The sequence below is a fragment of the Sorex fumeus genome, unplaced genomic scaffold (assembly GCF_029834395.1).
Source record: "Sorex fumeus unplaced genomic scaffold, SorFum_2.1 ptg000131l, whole genome shotgun sequence".
In the NCBI taxonomy this organism is placed as follows: domain Eukaryota; kingdom Metazoa; phylum Chordata; class Mammalia; order Eulipotyphla; family Soricidae; genus Sorex; species Sorex fumeus.
This window is the reverse complement of record NW_026606188.1, coordinates 11,833,998-11,851,926: the sequence shown is the minus strand read 5'-3', so window position 1 is coordinate 11,851,926 and position 17,929 is coordinate 11,833,998. Positions and strand designations below refer to the sequence as shown.

Genomic DNA, 17,929 nt, shown 5'->3' with positions numbered 1-17,929 from the left:
AAAATGAGCAGCTAAAGGGCCCTAAGATTCACCCAGATTCTCTGAGAACAACAGTGCAGTGAAGACAGTCGGGGGCTCGATCCTTGCTCCTAACTTCAACCAGAAAAACCCCTCCTTAGTGCTCAACTAAGTTAATTTTCTTTATTTGGTTGACTTATCGTTTTTCGTTGTATAATACTGTATAAGGCAAACTTGGAAACCAGCCACACATGCTAGGGGAAAAGGGAGCTTAGATAGAGAAGGGAGCACCAAATAAAGGGTGTTGGGAGGATCCTCCCAGGATGGGAGAAGCATGCTGAAAGTAGACTATAGACCAAACATGATTGCCACTCAATGCCTCTTTTGCAAACCACAACACCTAAAAGGAGAGAGAGAACAGAGGGGAATGCCCTGCCACAGAGGCAGGGTGGGATGGGGGTGTGTGGGGGTGGGAGGGATACTGGGATCCGTGGTGGTGGGAAATGGGCACTGGTGGAGGGATGGGTATTTGATCATTGTATAATTGAAACCAAAGCACAAAAATTTGTAATCTACAACTGTACCTCATGGTGTCTCACTAATAAAAATTAAAAAAAAAAGAATGTGATAGGTTGGGGCTGGAGCAATAGCACAGTGGGTATGGTGTTTGCCTTGCACGCAACTGACTGGGATTTGATTCCCAGCATCCCATATGGTTCCTCGAGCACTACCAGGAGTGATTTTTGAGTGCAGAGCCAGGAGTAACCCCTGAGCATCGCCGGGTATGACCCAAAATGGAAAAAAAAAAAAAGAATGTGATAGATTGAACCAAAAAAAGAGATGGTGTGGCAGGGTAGGGTACTTGAACACGGCTGACCCAGGTTACACTCCTATATGGTTCCCTGAGCACTGCCGGTAGTGACCCCTGAGTGCAGAGCCAGGAGTAAACCTGGAGAGCTCCACGGAGTGTGGACCACACTCCCCAAATACATATACCCAAAATATGTGATAAGTTATAAAAGTTGTATGGAGTATATTTATATAGATATATTATCTTTGTAACTATACAATTACAAGTGTTATAAAGATCATCTAAAGGAAAATAAATGAAAACAATGATACCTTGAACTTCCTGAGCATGGGGCATTGAGGAAAGCCAGAGCACTGGGGTTGTGGGACCCTCACAGAATTTAGGCATCAGCCAAGTCATTGGACTCAGCGTCCTTTTGAACACCAAAAATATCACTCATCTCTGTTTGTTTGTTTGTTTCTAATCTGTAGATTTAAAGAGCACGTCACCAGAGTAAATTTGTGCTGATGTGAGTTTGTTTTTAAGAGACAGGTCAGCACCATCCATTCTCCACCTTAGAAACTGCACTTCAAAAGAGACCCGTTTCCTTCCCCTTCCCCTGGTGCCCCCCTCCGCCCCCATTCTGGTTCTCTGCTTAGCTGATCCCTCTGCTGGCCTTGTGCAGCGGCTCCAGTCATTACCTGACCGGGGTGTTCTCCACTCTCCCTCTCTCGCCGTACCGCCTCGAGCACTGCAGACGAGGCCCCGGGTGGATTCTCTGGCCCACCGGCCGACACATGTCAATTTAGGCTGTCATCCGCACGGCACAAGCACACCTATACAAAAAAAAAAAAAAAAGACTTGCCTAACAGTCAGTTCCACGGACAGCAGCTCAAGGCCTCAGGACAGCCTGTAAGGGGTCTGTGCCGAGAACTTACATTTGGCTTGAAACCACCTGGGTGCAGAATCGCTTGGTGAAACAGGAAATGAAAATGTCACTAATTTTTCTCCCTGACAGTCTGGTGGTCGGACTCCAGTCGCACTGATCTCTAATTAGAGGCTTCCAGTTGGCAGGCCCTGATTCTCACTTAACACGGCAGGCGTTTCCGTGATCCCCGTCCTCCCAGCTCCTCTCACTGTGCTAATTCAAGTGAACAGAAGCAGTGCGAGTGTTAACAGGCAGCCCGCATCTCCTGGAAGAGAGACAGCATGGAGCCAGGCCTGTTGTGATATTGACAGACAGAGCATAGCACTCCCATCATCGCAGATTCCGAAATGGAATGAGTGCATTTGACAAAGCTGACTGAATTCATGAGCCGGCTCTGTCAGCTTCATTGCGTTCTCAGTATCTGGCTCTCCATGCTTTTGGATTTTTAGATAAGTTTTTCCACCTAAAAGCCAATACATTACCCATATATGGAGGGAGGAGGGGATACCTGTTTTTAAAGGCCTTCAGCCCTTGGTCGCAGGCGCAGGCGTAAAAGCCTGAAGAGAACACTGTGGTGGCTCTGGAAGCACCAACCCATATTTGACAGGTGGTTTGAGATGCTAACAAGATGCACAGCTTTTCTTCTTTAAGTTCTATTAAATGCTTAGTCATGTGTGATGGCCTTCCTGCCTCATTCTTGGTCCACTGAGGAATTCGCGTCCACCTGAGAACTGGCTTTAGAGGTCACTTCTCGTCTGTGAGTGGTGGGGAAGGCCAGGTGGCCTCTTCAGCGTCCCCCCCACTCAGGAGCCAAGGTTGGAGGCTGCAGGTGGCTCACCTGATCTGGGTTCAGCACGTTCTGCTACTGACAGGGATACAAACTCAGGGGGAGGAAAGATTTCTCAGCCAGAGTTTTCCCTTCCAGAACGCCTCATTCTTTAGGGTAGTGAGCGAGAGACATGAATGCTTGTGAACGCGAAGTATGCCAGGCCGGAGGACACAGGGGTTAAAGTACTTGCCTCAGGTCACCCCACCCGGCTTAACCCCCTGCGACTGCACAGTCCCCCAGCATAGAGCCAGGAGTGGCCCCAAGCCTTCCCTCCAACAACAGAAAATAAATAATCCTGTTCAAATCTTCCCTTCAGCTTCTTAAATCCAAGGTGCATCGCACCTTTCAGAGCTCTGTAATCAGAGGTGTGGGAGCTCAGTAGGTCTGTTTCTGAGCTGCGTACTGAAATCTCCCAGGAGCTTTACACACAGGGCTGGAGAGACAGTCAGGGTGAGGGCATTTGCCTTGCATGCAGCCGGACCGTGTCCATCCCAGCATCCCGCTTCCTGACCATTGCTGGGCACAGCCCTGGGCCCCGGTTGGGTTCACTGAGAATCACTGGAGGCTCCCCAGGCCCCCTAAGCACCATGTGGGAGGCCTCCAAAGTCAATAATACTTAAAACTTTCAACTGCCAGTGGCGGGGGCCAGGAATATAGCTTGAGCAGTAGTGCCTATGTTTTGTATGTGTAAGTCCTGGGTGTAAAATTCAGACAGAGTCCAAAGACTGGAAAGGCATAAAACAAATCTCAGAAAGCAAACAGACACACACATTAGCAGATGCCGGGGTCACTGCATGACTGCCATGCACAGGCCAAGATACAGCTTAGGCTTCTAGAGTTCTCAGAGTTCCCCGGTGCTGACAGAGACCTGGGTGGAGTTCAGATCTCTGACTGCAAATACGGTTGAATGCATCCTGCACTCGGCAAGGGTTAGACATTTCTCCTCCAGGGTTCTATGAGGAATTAGCTGGCAAGAAATGCCTAGGCTTGAGAGAGGAAGAGGGAAGGAAGAGAATGTGAAGTTACCTGGAGACAAAAAGGTGGGGTGAGCTCACACTCACCGCTGGAGTTTACACCCCAGCCTCCTGCCACAGGGCAAGGAGATGGACAGAGGAGACAGCACAGCAGGGAGGGCGTTTGCCTTGAGTGCAGCTGATCCGGGTTCAATCCCCAGCATCCCATATGGTCCTGAGCACCACCAGAAGTGATTCCTGAGTGCAGAGCCAGGAGTAATACCTGAGCACAGCCAGGTGAGGCCCAAAAAACCTTTTCAACAAAAGGGGCTAGGAGACAAGAGCCTTTCTCCAGGAGATTGTAAATGTGCTAAATTCCTGCTCCCCCAGACCTCTCTTTTTTCTAACCGTAGGGGTCAGCATTATGTGTGACAACACCCTAAAGGAACTGAAAATCATGCTGCAAAGCAAGGTAAAAAGAGTCATACAAATCTCCCCAGATCCATAGAGAGTTGGTGTATATCGTTGGCTGTGCTGGGCTTGGGTAGTGCAGAGTATCAGTTATTCTTTGCTCCGTGTCTTATTTAAATATTCTCCACTATGCTTAAGTGGTGCACCTCCTTTTCATGCAACCCTGAGGTATTCCTTAAATTAAAATTACTCATATTTGACCCATCTTGGGGGCCTGTGGGCATGCAGGGAAAGGCAATTAGGTCTGATTTGAATAGGTTTTTGCCAGCATTGGCGAATGCCAGTTTCCCTGGAGAAGCAAACTCTAGGAGAAGCAGAAAGCCTATTGCCTGAGAGACAGCACTCAGCCCCAGGACAGACAAGAGTCAGCCTCTAGGGCTGTTCTCCTTGAGTGACATCACCAGGGAGCATGAGGAATGCCAGATCAGGGAGGCAGGAGTGGAATGTGCTGTGAACCCTCTCCCCTCCCACCCATTTCCTCTGCCTACCCCACACCCCCGCCTCCTCCTTAGGGCAGGCCAAGAGCTTAGTCCGGCCATTCACTTGAATGTGTTGATGAGCCTGAAGCCCATGCTGCAAAGGTTGGATGGGCTGTTTGATCAAAGTCCACGGGCAGTTTCGCCTGCTGCCCTGAGTAATGTGTCAGTGCTTGTAGTACCCAGACTGATGCCTCCATATCCCGCGAAAGCTAACTCTAGTATTACTTCTACCGCAAGGCCCTTCCTAGCTGTCCTGGCAAAGGCTGGGTTCCTATTAAGTGTTTCTGCCCCGCCCCTACCCACCTCCCAGAAAGCATTTCTCGGGCTGTGCTGCTGCCATCCATATCTGGAAGAGGCACCTGTCCATCAGCCAAGCTGGCCATGCTGCCCCTGGGGGGGTGGAAACATAGTGACGGCAAAAGGGAGGAGACAAAGCTGGTGGCAGGCCATGGAGCCTGCATTTCCCAATCTCCCTGTGAAATTCTCTGTCACTTACGTTTCACCCGGTAGCCATTTGGGAGAGAGGGTCTGCTCCCAGTGCCTGTGGGACCTGCACTCATTCTCCTTTGAGTGTTCCACAGAAAATGAGTGGCTGAGCATTTTGTGGTCAGGGAGTCCTAGGCCCCATGGTGCCCAGATAGCCTCGCTGCCGTGAACTAGACCTGGACCCTACCCCACCTGCAGCAAGGGGCTGTTGTTTCTCAGAATTCCTCCCATCGAGTGGCTGGAAAGATCGTAGATGCTCAGTGATGAAATAGTTTTTCATGTCTTCCTCTGTCATTCGCCTTGGCAGAACTATGTACTCTGATTTTTGCCTAAATAAATATTTTGCCACTATGAAAAGCTAACAAATTACTTTGTTTTTTTTGGCCCAAAATCCCGAAGAGAAAATATGAGTTGGATTTCTCCCTTACTGCAGAAGATACAAATTTTGATGAGTCCTTTGTTACTAAGAGGAAAAAACTGTGCTTGGAAAACCCTTCCTTGCAGGGACAGTAGCTTCTCTGCAGTGTTAACTGCATGCGCCCCCTGGGCAACAGATGCCAGACTACAGTAAGGACATCAGAACCAAAGAGCAAGCCTGGTGAATTTCCTTTCGCCCCTATCAACCCATTGAATTCCTGATGCTCAGAAAATCAGAGGAGGGAAATTGCATTGGTCTGAGTCAGGAGATCTGTCCAAGATTCCCTCTCTGCCACCGCAAAACTGTGGCATCGGAAGGGACTGTAAGAGCCGTTGAAAGTCTTGGGGCCAGAGCAGTAGTACAGCAAGCAGTGTGTTTGCCTTGCACATGGCTGACCCCGTCCAATCTCTGGTCTCTCAAACACCGCCAGAAGTAATACTGGAGTGCAGAGCCAGGAGTAACCCCTGAGCATCTCAGCATTTGATCCCTCCCATTCCCCGCCCGTGTCAAAAAAAAATGAAAAAAGAAAGTCAGTATTTGTATGAGACACTCCTGAGCAGGACGCTAATGCTGCCAATGAAATATTCAATCTTCTGAATCACGTGGGGTTTTGCAAAGTGTTGGAAGCTGATTCATGTCCAGTGCCTGCTAGCAGGTCCCTCCATTGAGGAACAACCAGTGCAGTGGGTCATTGATCTTCAGTTAAGAAGGAAGCTATCAGTTCTTTTGAAGTCATTTCAGAGTGTACCTGACATTCACGTGGCTCAGCACCACTTCCAGAATGACCATAATGAACCACTCTAGTCTCTTGTGCAGTATGACGGGAAACACCAGGAAAGGTGTAACATACCAGAACCTCTCTGGATTTGAATGTCAGAGACTTGAGAGCAGGGCAGTCTGTAAAATTAAGACTTGAAAGCCTGCTGCCACTGCCATCAGACAGCCCAAGTGCCAAGCGAGCCCAGGGCCACACAGCTGATGCAGCTTTCCTTATGCATTCACTATGTATTAGTTGAACAGCTACTATATGAATAGCCAAAAATATTTCTGAGTACTTAGTGCTGAGCATTCTTTGGGGGCTAGAAATTTGTCAGTGAATGGAATTAAAGTTGTCTAAGAATATGCCAGATGATGTGTGTAGGTTTGAAACCAAAGAAATAACTAAAAATACTCTTTGTTTCAAGACACATAAAGTCTGGGAATAATGTAATTTATTTTTTATTGGAATTTAAAATATAGTGTTCAGGTGTTTTGTGGAAATAATATTCATGCAAACTTTTTGCTGTATAAAAACTGATTTTAAGTGTTTTATTATGTTCTTGAACGTGAGTTTACTATACGAAGTGCCATATACTTCCCCCAACAAGGAGCATGTCTGAGTAACTTGAATAGTTTATAACATACCCGCAAGAGTAAATGAAAATCACTTAACTGTTTTCTTCAACTCTTATCAGAAATTTAATACTTTTGAGCAGGCATCCTTGTGGAGATCATTGCAGGTGGGTTTATATCCATCTGGAGCTTTGTGGGAAAGTCTTGTTTTGGTGGTGATTGAAACAATGTGATGGGATGGAAAATTGATTGAACTGAACCTTGAAAGTGCTGAGGGTTCTCTCCTCGCGGTCCATCCTGCTGGCTGCAGTAGGATAAAACTCTGATGCAGTTCACCTTAATAAGCATAGCAGTTTACCTCACAATTTCAAAAAGTGCTGTCACTGTCCTCCCTTTGTTCATCAATTTGCTCGAGCAGGCCCAGTAACATTGTGAGACTTGTAACTGTGTCTGGCATATCGAATACGTCACGGGGAGCTTGCCAGGCTTTGCCCTGCGTGCGAGATCCTCTCAGTATCTTACCGGGCTCTCCAAGAGTGGCGGAGAAATCGAACTCGGGTCGGCCACGTTGGCTGCATACAAGGCAAATGCTGTGCTATCACTCCATCCCCTAATAGATGTTAATTTGAAATAGATTAAATTATCAAATTGTACTACCTTAGAGTTCTAGAGGAAGCTGGGGTAGAGAAGGATCACTAAGTCAGTGATGATAGAAAGGATTGCTCGGGATGGGAGATGTGTGCTGAAAGTAGATTAAGGACCATATATGATGGCCTCTCAGTATCTGTATTGCAAACCATAATGCCCAAGAGTAGAGAGAAAGTAAAAGGGAAATTGTCTGCATCTAGGCAGGGAGTAGGGTGGGAGTGATGGGAGGGATACTGATGATATTGGTGGTGGAAAATGTACACTGATGGAGGGATGGATGTTAGATCATTTTATGGGAAAAAAATGAAGAAGAGTTCTAATGGCCAGAGTGATAGTATAACAGAAGGGATCTTACCTTGCATGTAGTTGACTTGGGCTCAGTCCCCAGCATCACATATGGTCCCCCCGAGCATTGCCAGGAGTAATTCCTGAGTGAAGAGTCAGGAGTGACCCCTGAGCATCACCAGGCATGACCCAAAAAGCCAAAAGCAAAAAAAAAAAAAGAGTTCTAATAGTGTGAAAATTTAAATTACAGTATTACAGTTATGCAGTCTTTGGAGAGAACTATATAATTCAATCGTGTGTGTGTGTGTGTGTGTGTGTGTGTGTGTGTGTGTGTGTGTGTGTGTAACCTATGTTACGTCCTTTTCCCCTTTAAACAGTAAATTCTTCTGTAGATACGGTTGCCTGTTTCCATAGCACGATGCACTCACTGCATTTTCCAGATCTTCTGTGGTAGAGAAGTTGCAGTGATAGTTTTCAGCAAGGGGGAAATTGAATGCAGAAAACCAGAAATCATGGAGGATTTTTTTTCAGCCTCATCTTTAGTTCCTTTCTCATATCATATATGTTTTATAAGTTGGAGCCGAGAATGGTTCTTTTCATTCAAGGGGGCAAAGTTGTGCGTGACAAAATGTGTGTGTAGGAAAGAGGGTTCCAGATGCCTCGGCCCTCCTGATATCTCATACCAAATTTCTTTTCTCAGACACCAGAATGTTTAGGGAATCCACACAAGGCGGTGAGCTTGTCTTCTGAGAAGTCATTGAAAATAGTGTTGGTATATCATTTCCTCTCTGTATTGCCAGTAGACACTATAACCTTCCCTAGTGGGAGCACATGTATTTTCATCTGAATAACTTCTACCCAACATGCTCAAAAATGAAATATTTGCATTGCCCCTGCTTTGTTTTCAAGAATTATAGAGCACAGTTAGCTAAAAGATTGTTTAGAAGATACATCGTATCTATAAAGGAGTACTGGTATACTTTATGCAAAAGAAAAATGGCAAATAAAATTTTGGTATCTCAAAGGATCTTTAAAACACATTAGGAGAGCAAGAAAAAAGGTAATTCCCGCTTGAATGTCTTAACTGATATAAACATTAGGGGCTGGAGAGATAGTACAGGAGTTCAGCCCCTTGACTTGCACAGAGCTGGCCCAGGTTTGGTCTCAGCCCTACAGACGGTCATTCTCTTGAGTACTTCTAGGAGTGGTCCCTGAGTGCAGAGCCAGCATTAAGACCTGGTGTGCCCTCTACCAAAAAAAAAAACCCATTAAAATGAACAATTATTCCCTAATTTATACCTAAAGCATGAATATTTAATTATGAACAATTCCAAATTTTCATGCATCAAGTTTGTTTAAAGCGGATGGTATGATAAAAATTAAAATAAAGTGAATGCCATATCTTTCTGCATAATAGTTTTAATATCGGGACTTTTTTATTAGTGAAACACCATGAGGTACAGTTATACACTTACAAATTTTTGTGCTTGGGTTTCAGTTATACAATGATCAAGTACCCATCCCTCCACCAGCACCCATCCTTCACCACCACGGGTCATAGCATCCCTCCCACCTCCCATCTCCCCCATCCCATCCTGCCTCTGCGACAGGGCATTCCCTTTTGTTCTCTCTCTCTCTCTCTCTCTCTCTCTCTCTCTCTCTCTCTCTCTCTCTCTCTCTCCTTTTGGGTTCTGTGGTTTGCAAGGAGGCATTGAGTGGAAGTCATGTTTGGTCTATAGTCTACTTTCAGCATGCTTCTCCCACCCTGGGAGGATCCTCACAACATCCTTTATTTGGTGCTCTCTTCTCTATCTGTGCTTCCTTTTCAAACCCTAGCAAAATTTGACCTCTAATTTTTATCTCCAAAAGAGACAGTAAAGGTGATCGGGCACTGACCAGGGTTCTGTTCTGGCAGCCACTATATTCCTCTGAACCCCAAAAGGAGTGTTGCTTGAGTGTAAAGCCCCAAGTTATCCCTGAGCACCACCAGGCGTGGCTACAAAATGAACAAAAACAAAATTGGGTCTCTAGTAACAAATTCCCTTTCAACCTTGGTATAAAACATTACACCAGTAGATTAGAAAAGCTGTCCCATAGAAGACAGTACTCTGTCTTTTTGGTGGGATTAAGTGTTTTCTCTTCATTATTTTTTCATCAGTTTTCAATTGTTCATGAAATAAGCCAGTCTCAGCTGCTTCTCCTTTTTGTTAAAAAATCCTCAATATATAATCTAGATTTTCTGGGTTCTCTTTGACCAAATGGTTTCCCCCTTACACTTTGTGAGCCCTGCGTTCATTGATGGCAGGAGGAGGAAGAAAATAGAACAGCATAGGGGGCATCCGGTAAAGAAAAGAAGGGTTTCCTGAGAATGAGAACTTACATCCTCTTGGGCATCATTCTCCTGGAAAGTTCTGGCATCTCCTCCAGAGAGTGGGAAAATAGAGTGTATTCTCCTTGAAATGTGTTGTAAGGCTTCTGTCTACACCTGTGATGAGTTTATTCTGAACAATGCAACTAGTTTTAACAAGGTTTGTTTCTGAAATAGCTCTCAAGTAGAAAAACATTAAACATCAATAGAGAGAGCTTGTCACCTTAACATACTGTTAAAAATAAAGATGTGCTAACAGGAAACTGAAAAATACAAGAACCAAAAAGTACAGGACTACACAATTAGAAGCAGTTCTGTCTGATGTCCTTGTGGGTCCTGAAGATATGAGTATACAATGAGCATCCACGATGTTACTAATATTGTATAGCTCCGTATCATACTTCTTCATGCACCTGAAATTTTCTTCTAAATTTCTTTCTCTCTGCATCTTTTCTTTCCCTTTCCTTCTTCCTCCCTTCCTTTCTTTCCTTTTTCCTCTTTATTGGGAGGTGGGGGTAAGTGATATGTGTCTTCTTCGTTTCGGGTCCACATCCTGTGGTACTCAGAGCTGACTCCTGGTTCTGCACTCAGGGATTACCCCTGGAGCAAGCCAGAGAACTGTGTGTGATGCCAAGGATTGAACCCAGGTCAGCTGTCTGTAAATCAAATGCCCTTCTACTGTACTATCTCCAGCCCCCCTTAAGCATCTCTTTATGTGCCTGGATACCATGCTGCATCACACACATGAATATTTACCACTTCAAAGTAGGGACCGCAGGTTCTTTATTACAATTCATCCTCGCAACAATTACTGGACATAATTCTCTTACTCTGTTCACACAGGTGAGGACCCAGATCTTAAAGCACTGAGACCGGGAATCCCGTGTTTCTGGTTAATTGCATGTGAGTCTGTGATAGGACGAAAACATGTTTATTCCTCTGATTTTGTGTAGTTTTAAAGCTTTCCAGAAAAAAAGGGTAGTTTCTAGTCATCAGAGACTTGTTCTGATGGGAGACAGAAAAATAAGATGACTACAGTGTGGTATGGGTGTGTGGAAAGATACCAAGCTTTCAGGTGGCCAATGGAAATGTTGAGCTACTCAGCCCAGCCTAGTGGGGAGTGACTGAGTGAGGGAAGCTTCCAGAAGGAGGGAATTCCTTAGCTGAGTATCAGTTCCCTGTGAAGTCACTGGTTTTCCTGGCTCTATCTTGCTCTGGGACTTCTCTTTGTATTTGCAGTGAATAAATCATTTATTCACTAAAAACTACTCCTACTTGGTGAATACCAAAACAATCATAGTCTTGTGGATCTTAAGTTGGACTAGAGGAGACAGACATTAAACCAAACAATGAGAAAGTATGTTTATAGTCTGATGATTGTAAGTACTGTTGAGGATGATGTGAATTAACTTGGACTCTTTACCTGATTTGGCTGTGTGAGATGAGGGAGGAGGTGCACGGGGTGGGGGGGGGGAATGGTGGTGTTAGGGGTAGGGGAGTTTTGTAAGTTCCCTGGAGAAATGACATTAAAGCTAAGAAACCAGAAATGGATTCAAAAGTAGACATAATAAGAAGGTCAGGGGGGAATGAGATTAAAAAGTGTTCCAGGCAAAGGAAGCTAATGATGTGGACAAAGCCCACCAGCCTGCAGGAACTTAGAGCTTGGTAAACTGAAACTATATCAGGTGACTGGAGAGTATCAAAACCAGAACTAGACTAGACCATGCATCACCTTCCATGTCCTTGCTGTTGTGACTCAATCAAGACTGGAATATAAATATAAATTTTAAAAGTTTAAACTACATTGTTTCAAATTTCCCTTGACTATCCATTAATATTCTCAACTGTATTTTGTATATTAGCTTTACAAAAGCTATTTTAAAATATTGATTTAAAACAATCAATTTTAAAATATGTTCTTATAGTTGAGGGTCTCCTGTCTATATCACAGATTGAACTTCCTAGCTGGCTTGCTATTTGAATGAAAGTCAATTTTCATACAAACAAGGCCTCAATAGATAAATATTCTGACAGAGATTAAACACTGTCAACACAGTTTTGAAATATCAACTCTCATTTTTTTAATGAAAGGTTATATATAAAGTAGTTTTCCAAATCATCCACAAAATACTGTTATTTCAGAAAAGTACAGAAGACAGAGTGCATCATGTCCTCATGCTTCTGGGTAAACTTTCAAAGCATAAGATGTTTGGACGTTTTGGAGGGTAGATTTTTTTGGTTTTTCCTGGTGATTCTGATCTTCTTCAATAATAGACTCAGAAAGAAAATCACAAAAATGTCTCTCACATGCACCTTCTCTTAGATCAGCTTACTCAGTATAAATGAAATATTGATGTGTTTGGAAATGCCCAAGTGTTCAATAAAGATTTTAAATAAAGCTACCTTAAAGTTGTGGTTCTTAGGTTAATCATTTATTTATCTAAAGGATGAAGGAAACTGTCTACTTCTGTGATATGAGCTGCAATCAGCTTAAAAATAATTGACAAATTAATCCCTTCACACACAGCAATTGTAAAGGTGTTAGTTTTAATTAGGCCTGTCTGATTGCCTTGTCTAATCAAGAATCAAGGTGGTATCTTTGATGGTTAAGGTCCATTGGGGCCATCCCTGACCTGCCAACCATGTATGTTTTAATTATTGATTCCCCACATTTCAGCCCTTTTTCACAAAAGAACCAGGAGTTGGCTATACTTAAACATTTAAAGGAAAAAAATTATTTTGCTGAACACTTCCACCTAGATATCTATGAATCTTCTCCACCAATCAAGAGTTTTGCCCTAAAGAAGTAGTGAGGTGGGGTGGAGCAATAGTACAACACTTGCCTTGCACATACAACCCAGGTTCCATCCCTGGCACCATGTATGATCCCCTGAGCTCACCAGGAGTGATCCTTGGGCACGGAACAGGAGTAAGCTCTGAGCACCATTGGGTGTGCCCCCCAAACCAAAATAAATAAAAGAAAAAGAAAACCCTGTGCAATTGATGATGAAGTCAACTGTATATTGGAATGCTATCTTATGCCTTCCCACCTATCTCCCACACACTAGATCTTAGCAAGGTGGGACTGGAGAGATACCTCAAAGGGCTGGAGTGCATGCTCTGTGTACACAATGCCCATGTTTGACCCCTGCACTGCAGAGTGCCCTGAGCATCTCTGGGAGTGAGCCCTGAGCACTGAATCAGGACCCATATGACCACCCAAAATAAAAACAAAAATGATCCTAACAGGTCACTTATGTTTCTGGGAATGGGAGTAGTTGATTCGGGACCATACTTTCATGTGTTCTCAGGGATCACTCCTGCAGCGCTCAGGAGACCATCTGAGCTGACGGGCATCCATTGCGGATCAGCTGCGTGCACTTGTCTTACTAACTCTATCTCTCCACCCCCACATTTCGTCTTGTGATATCCTATGGTATTTTTAATGTTTTAGTTGAGAGTCTGTGGTTTACGATGCTATTAATAATGGTTTCTCATGCACATAATTGCAACCCCATACTTATCACCAGCGTGGTCCCTACCTCATGTATTCTTAAGAAATACCCGAGGATAAATGCAGTTATCTGTGCAAACAGAACCATGAAACAAAACAAGACAAAGATCTCATCACCCACCACGGAGCAGGGTGGAGACGTGGGCACCATTATCAGCAGTCCATGCACAGGTGAGTGGTTCCCATGGTCCCCATGTCTGACGACCGCTCTTGTCCACCTGCAGGTCAACGAAGTGACCGTGGAGCAGCTGGTGCAGCAGTACCCGCACATCACTTTCAGCACCGTCCTGCAGGACTGCAAGAGGACCTTGGAGAGAGCCTACCAGATGGGCTGGACCCCCAGCATGTCCACAGCCTCCTCCTAAGGCTCCCGCCCTCACCTGGGCCCTGGGGCCGGCATGGGGCAGGTGGGAGTTGTAGATTTGGGTTGGGTGATCTGTTGGAAAGATTTTAACTGTCACATGTCTGCGTATGTATCTGCGTGTGTATATTTGTGTCTCGTTTGCATATTGCATAGCATAAGCGCAAATGCTATTTGTTCTCAGGCGAGCTGTTCTGTTCTTTAAAAGGAAAGCTTGGAAAGCTTGGCGTTTTTAAGTTCAAAGGCTTCTTTCTCTATAAAAAGAGAAAAAAAATCTTTTTTGTTGTTTTACTATAGAATAAGACAATTGGATGGATTGTTTTGACATTCTAATAACTGCCACTTGTAGAGACCTCCAAAATGAAGGCAGCTGTCTCCTTTTTGGAAGGGCAGATTTGTGCATGTCTGCTGTGTCAGCCAGAACAGAAGGATGTTGTACTAATTAAAAGTCTGGAAACCAGAGCTTTGCAAGGTTTTAAACACACACAGATGTTCTCATGCTCTCTCGTACCTATGAGCCTTCACGACACTGTAACCTTCTCCCAGGCCACGGCAGAAGCTCGTCCTCCACTGTGGATCTACCAAACTCATCCACAAGTGGCCAACTTCCTCTATGGTGGATGACTTAGAGACTAAAGGCTTTTGTTGATTTTTATGGAGGCAGCCATTAGAACTCTCCGGTCATCAGACAAAAGTTAATTATTCATCCTTCCTAAAATGTGTTCTGTTGAGTACTAAATATTTTAGTTGAGTTTCATGTTATTGGTGTGTTGGTGTTAGCTTTTGTTTCATGGATAGTAACTGGTCAGGATATATTTTAATGATACTTAGAGCTAATCTTAGCATTATTCACATTAAAACCACCAATGTAATTAAATAGTGTGCGGTTATTAAGAAACTCACAGATCATTTAATTATTTTTTGTTAATTTTGGTAATTATGAAAGTATATTTCTGAAATTTGGGGGTAGTCATGTAGATAGAAGATTAATGAGTGAGATACAAGTAGACAATCTTCCTATTGATTTTTTTTGCTTTGCTTTGGACTTTAGAACAGGTTTTTGGGATATATGCATGTTATTTTTTGAATAGTTTTTATGCGACTGCAAAGATCTGTTTTTGGTTAGTGTATGAGTTAAGAAGAAAAATTAGAAAATCTTTTCATTAAGATTCTGTTTACACTTGTCAAAAATAAGCATTTGTTTGTTTAAAGTTTTCCAGATTTCAGTTAAGACAGTATCTATCAGTAAATGAATATATGTTTTGATTTCACACATCTTTACGATGAATTCAGAGTAGGGACTCAGGCTCAAATAATCTTTCCTGCATCTAGATTTATAATCAAGACAGCAGGGAGCCTTTTTAAGCTAAAGAGTGATTGATTATCTTTTACAGTAGACCTAGATATGAAAGCCTGACTTGTGAATTTCCTATTTATTCTTCCTCAATGTGGACATACTGTTTTTTTTAATCTTTGCCAGATATGCTGATTTTACTTTCACCTTATAAGTCCCAGTATTGCTAAACTGATACTAGTCCTAAGGAAAAACAGCTTTCCATTTCAGTGTCATTCATTTATTTATGATGACTCCATGTTTTGTGAACAGTTGTTGCCTTTGATTATGTCAACGTGTTTCTGGTATTTTTAATTTTTGACTTTGAACCCAAATCAGTTAGGAAAATCTAGTCATAGGAACCCAGGGTCTCTTTTCCCTATACTAAATACATTACTAAATACATTACTAATTTAATTTGAAGGAATGAAATTGGAATAAGACAAAAAAAGCCTGCTGTTAATAAATTCTAGGTCTTCTTATGCATCATTTTCATATTTCTTTCCCCACCATGGGAAAAAATTAATTCACAATCTTTTGACTAGTTTTTAATCCAAAACTAATTTATAAGACCATATGTATAGTAAAGTAGCTTGAGTGAATAAGCAAAAGTTTAATTTTTATATATGTCACATTATATTTTAAATAGTTTAAAAAGGCCAAAAAAAAGAGCCATCAATGATATAGATGGCACCATTTCAGTTCAAAGTTGTGATAATCTCTTGAGTGTTCCAGTTTGGTTGTCAAATGGTTTCAGAAGTGTATAACTGATTTTTAAAAATGTTGCATTGTTTTGATCTAAAGTACAGCACTATAACATGCTTTAGCTTGGGGGGAGGGTGGGCTGGGAGGGTCTCGCACTTACCTTTAAAATGTTGACTAATCCAGAAAGCCTGATGCAACATAACCCAGAAAACCGCTTTGGTATATTTGTAGAAATCTGTAGAAATATCATACCTGGCCTCAAAGCATTAATCTCAAAAACACCTCACAAAAGCATCACCTTGAGTGATCCAGTGATGGTTGTTAAATGTGTTCTCATTAGATGCTTGGAAATGGGGCTTCAAATGATTTTTCTGGGCAATATAGAGTTTCTTTTTTTGCTTAGACTGTCATAAATATATGTGAACACATTTGATGCAGGGCTTTTTATCCTCTCCAAAATGTCAACAGTATTTTCAGAATAAAGACTATGAAATATATTGCTGTAGTGGAAAATTCTGGTCCTTTGTCTTTAATGTCTTTTTGAGTGGATAAAGGAAATTCACCCAGTTTGTAGTTTCTATATTTCTGTGAATCTTTTGACCTTGCAATGGGTTGCAATAAAAGAGAAACAAAACACTGTATCTGTTGTTTTATTTTATATACAATAAATGCCAGGCTGATGCCGGCTGTTGTGAAGCGGGTTGGGGGGTGGGCTGTGTCCTTGTGTGATTCATTACTGATTTTATGTAGGTTCGACTAAGCCAGAATAATAAACAAGACTAGGTTTAGGAGCTTCTAATTTGGCCAGTGATTATCGCGAGAAGATTGAAGCCTCAAAGATGGAAACGAGTGCTGTTTAAAATCCCACTCTCTAAACACTCATTTACTTAGCCTGTTATCTGATTTTTCAATAGTAAATAAAATGAAACATTATTGAGTAAAAGACACGTGCCAGACACTGGGAACTTGATGATAAATAAAATCCATTCCCCTCCAGTTGCTCAGAGCCTGGCGAGAGGACATTTTTAAGAATTAGCAGTGGCAGTGGAGTCCGACAGATGTTACTAATGGATGTGATTACAGGGAGGTCTCCTAAGAGGCTGCAGAAAGGAGAGCTTCAGGGGAGGAGGTTTAATGAGGCTGAAGGAGTTTCAGGAATTTACCAAACTTACTGTGCAGAGGCAAAAGAGGCAACCTGGAAAATGGTGAATGTCTGGAGTCTGAGAAGGTGAGGTGTGGGAGCTAGGGGAGGCTGACATAACTGAGCAGAATGCCTCTACTGAAGATTTGCACAGTAGAGGCAAGTTCTCCCTAATGTCATTCATCAAGCAGAAATTTCAGTGCACCATCCTGGCACTTTGGTGGAATACAGAGTTTGAATGATTCCTATGTAACATATACTTTTAAAAAACTATATTTACAACACCCAAAAGGAGAGAGAGAACAGAGTGGAATGCCCTGCCACAGAGGCAGGGGGGGATGGGGGGGATAAGGGGTGGGAGGGATACTGGGATCTGTGGTGGTGGAAAATGGGCACTAGTGGAGGGATGAGTATTTGATCATTGTATAATTGAAACCCAAGCACAAAATATGTAAGTCTACAACTGTACCTCATGGTGTCTCACTAATAAAAATTTTTTTAAAAAACTACATTTAAAGCCTTATGTATTAATGTACCTTCAAGAAAGCAAAGCAGCCTTTTTTTTTGTCCAGGAAAAGAGTAATAAATGAGTGTCCAGCAGAGATCATCAAACTGTTCCCATGCCAAATCTGGACAGATAGACATGTTTGTAAATAAATTTTTATCGAATCATTTCCATATGCATTTGTTATTTTCTTGGTTATGGTTGCTTTCTTGCTGCAGAGCAGGATGAAGAGGTTTCTATAACAATATTTACTGCCTGGCACTTTACAGAAAATGTATGCTGGCCCTTTGCTTCAATGTGTGTCTTTTCTGATCAAAGCACCTGAAAATTTGTTAGAACTACAAATTCAGATTCACCCCAGACCTATTACACCAGAAAATCAAGAAATAAGTCCTATCAATCTGTTTTAGAAACCCTCCCAGTGA

The 17,929-nt window shown here is 42.9% G+C and overlaps 1 protein-coding gene across 1 annotated transcript in view; it reads left to right on the top strand.

The window, feature by feature from the left end:
• The window catches only part of FBXL17 (F-box and leucine rich repeat protein 17), a 538,170-nt gene extending 521,673 nt beyond the window's left edge, over window positions 1-16,497 (top strand). Inside the window, exon 9 of the mRNA XM_056139026.1 lies at window positions 13,684-16,497. Coding sequence (XP_055995001.1) covers window positions 13,684-13,824 — 141 coding nt within the window. The 3' untranslated portion in view covers window positions 13,825-16,497. The remainder of the gene's footprint in view (window positions 1-13,683) is intronic.
• The last annotated feature ends 1,432 nt before the right edge of the window (window positions 16,498-17,929 follow it).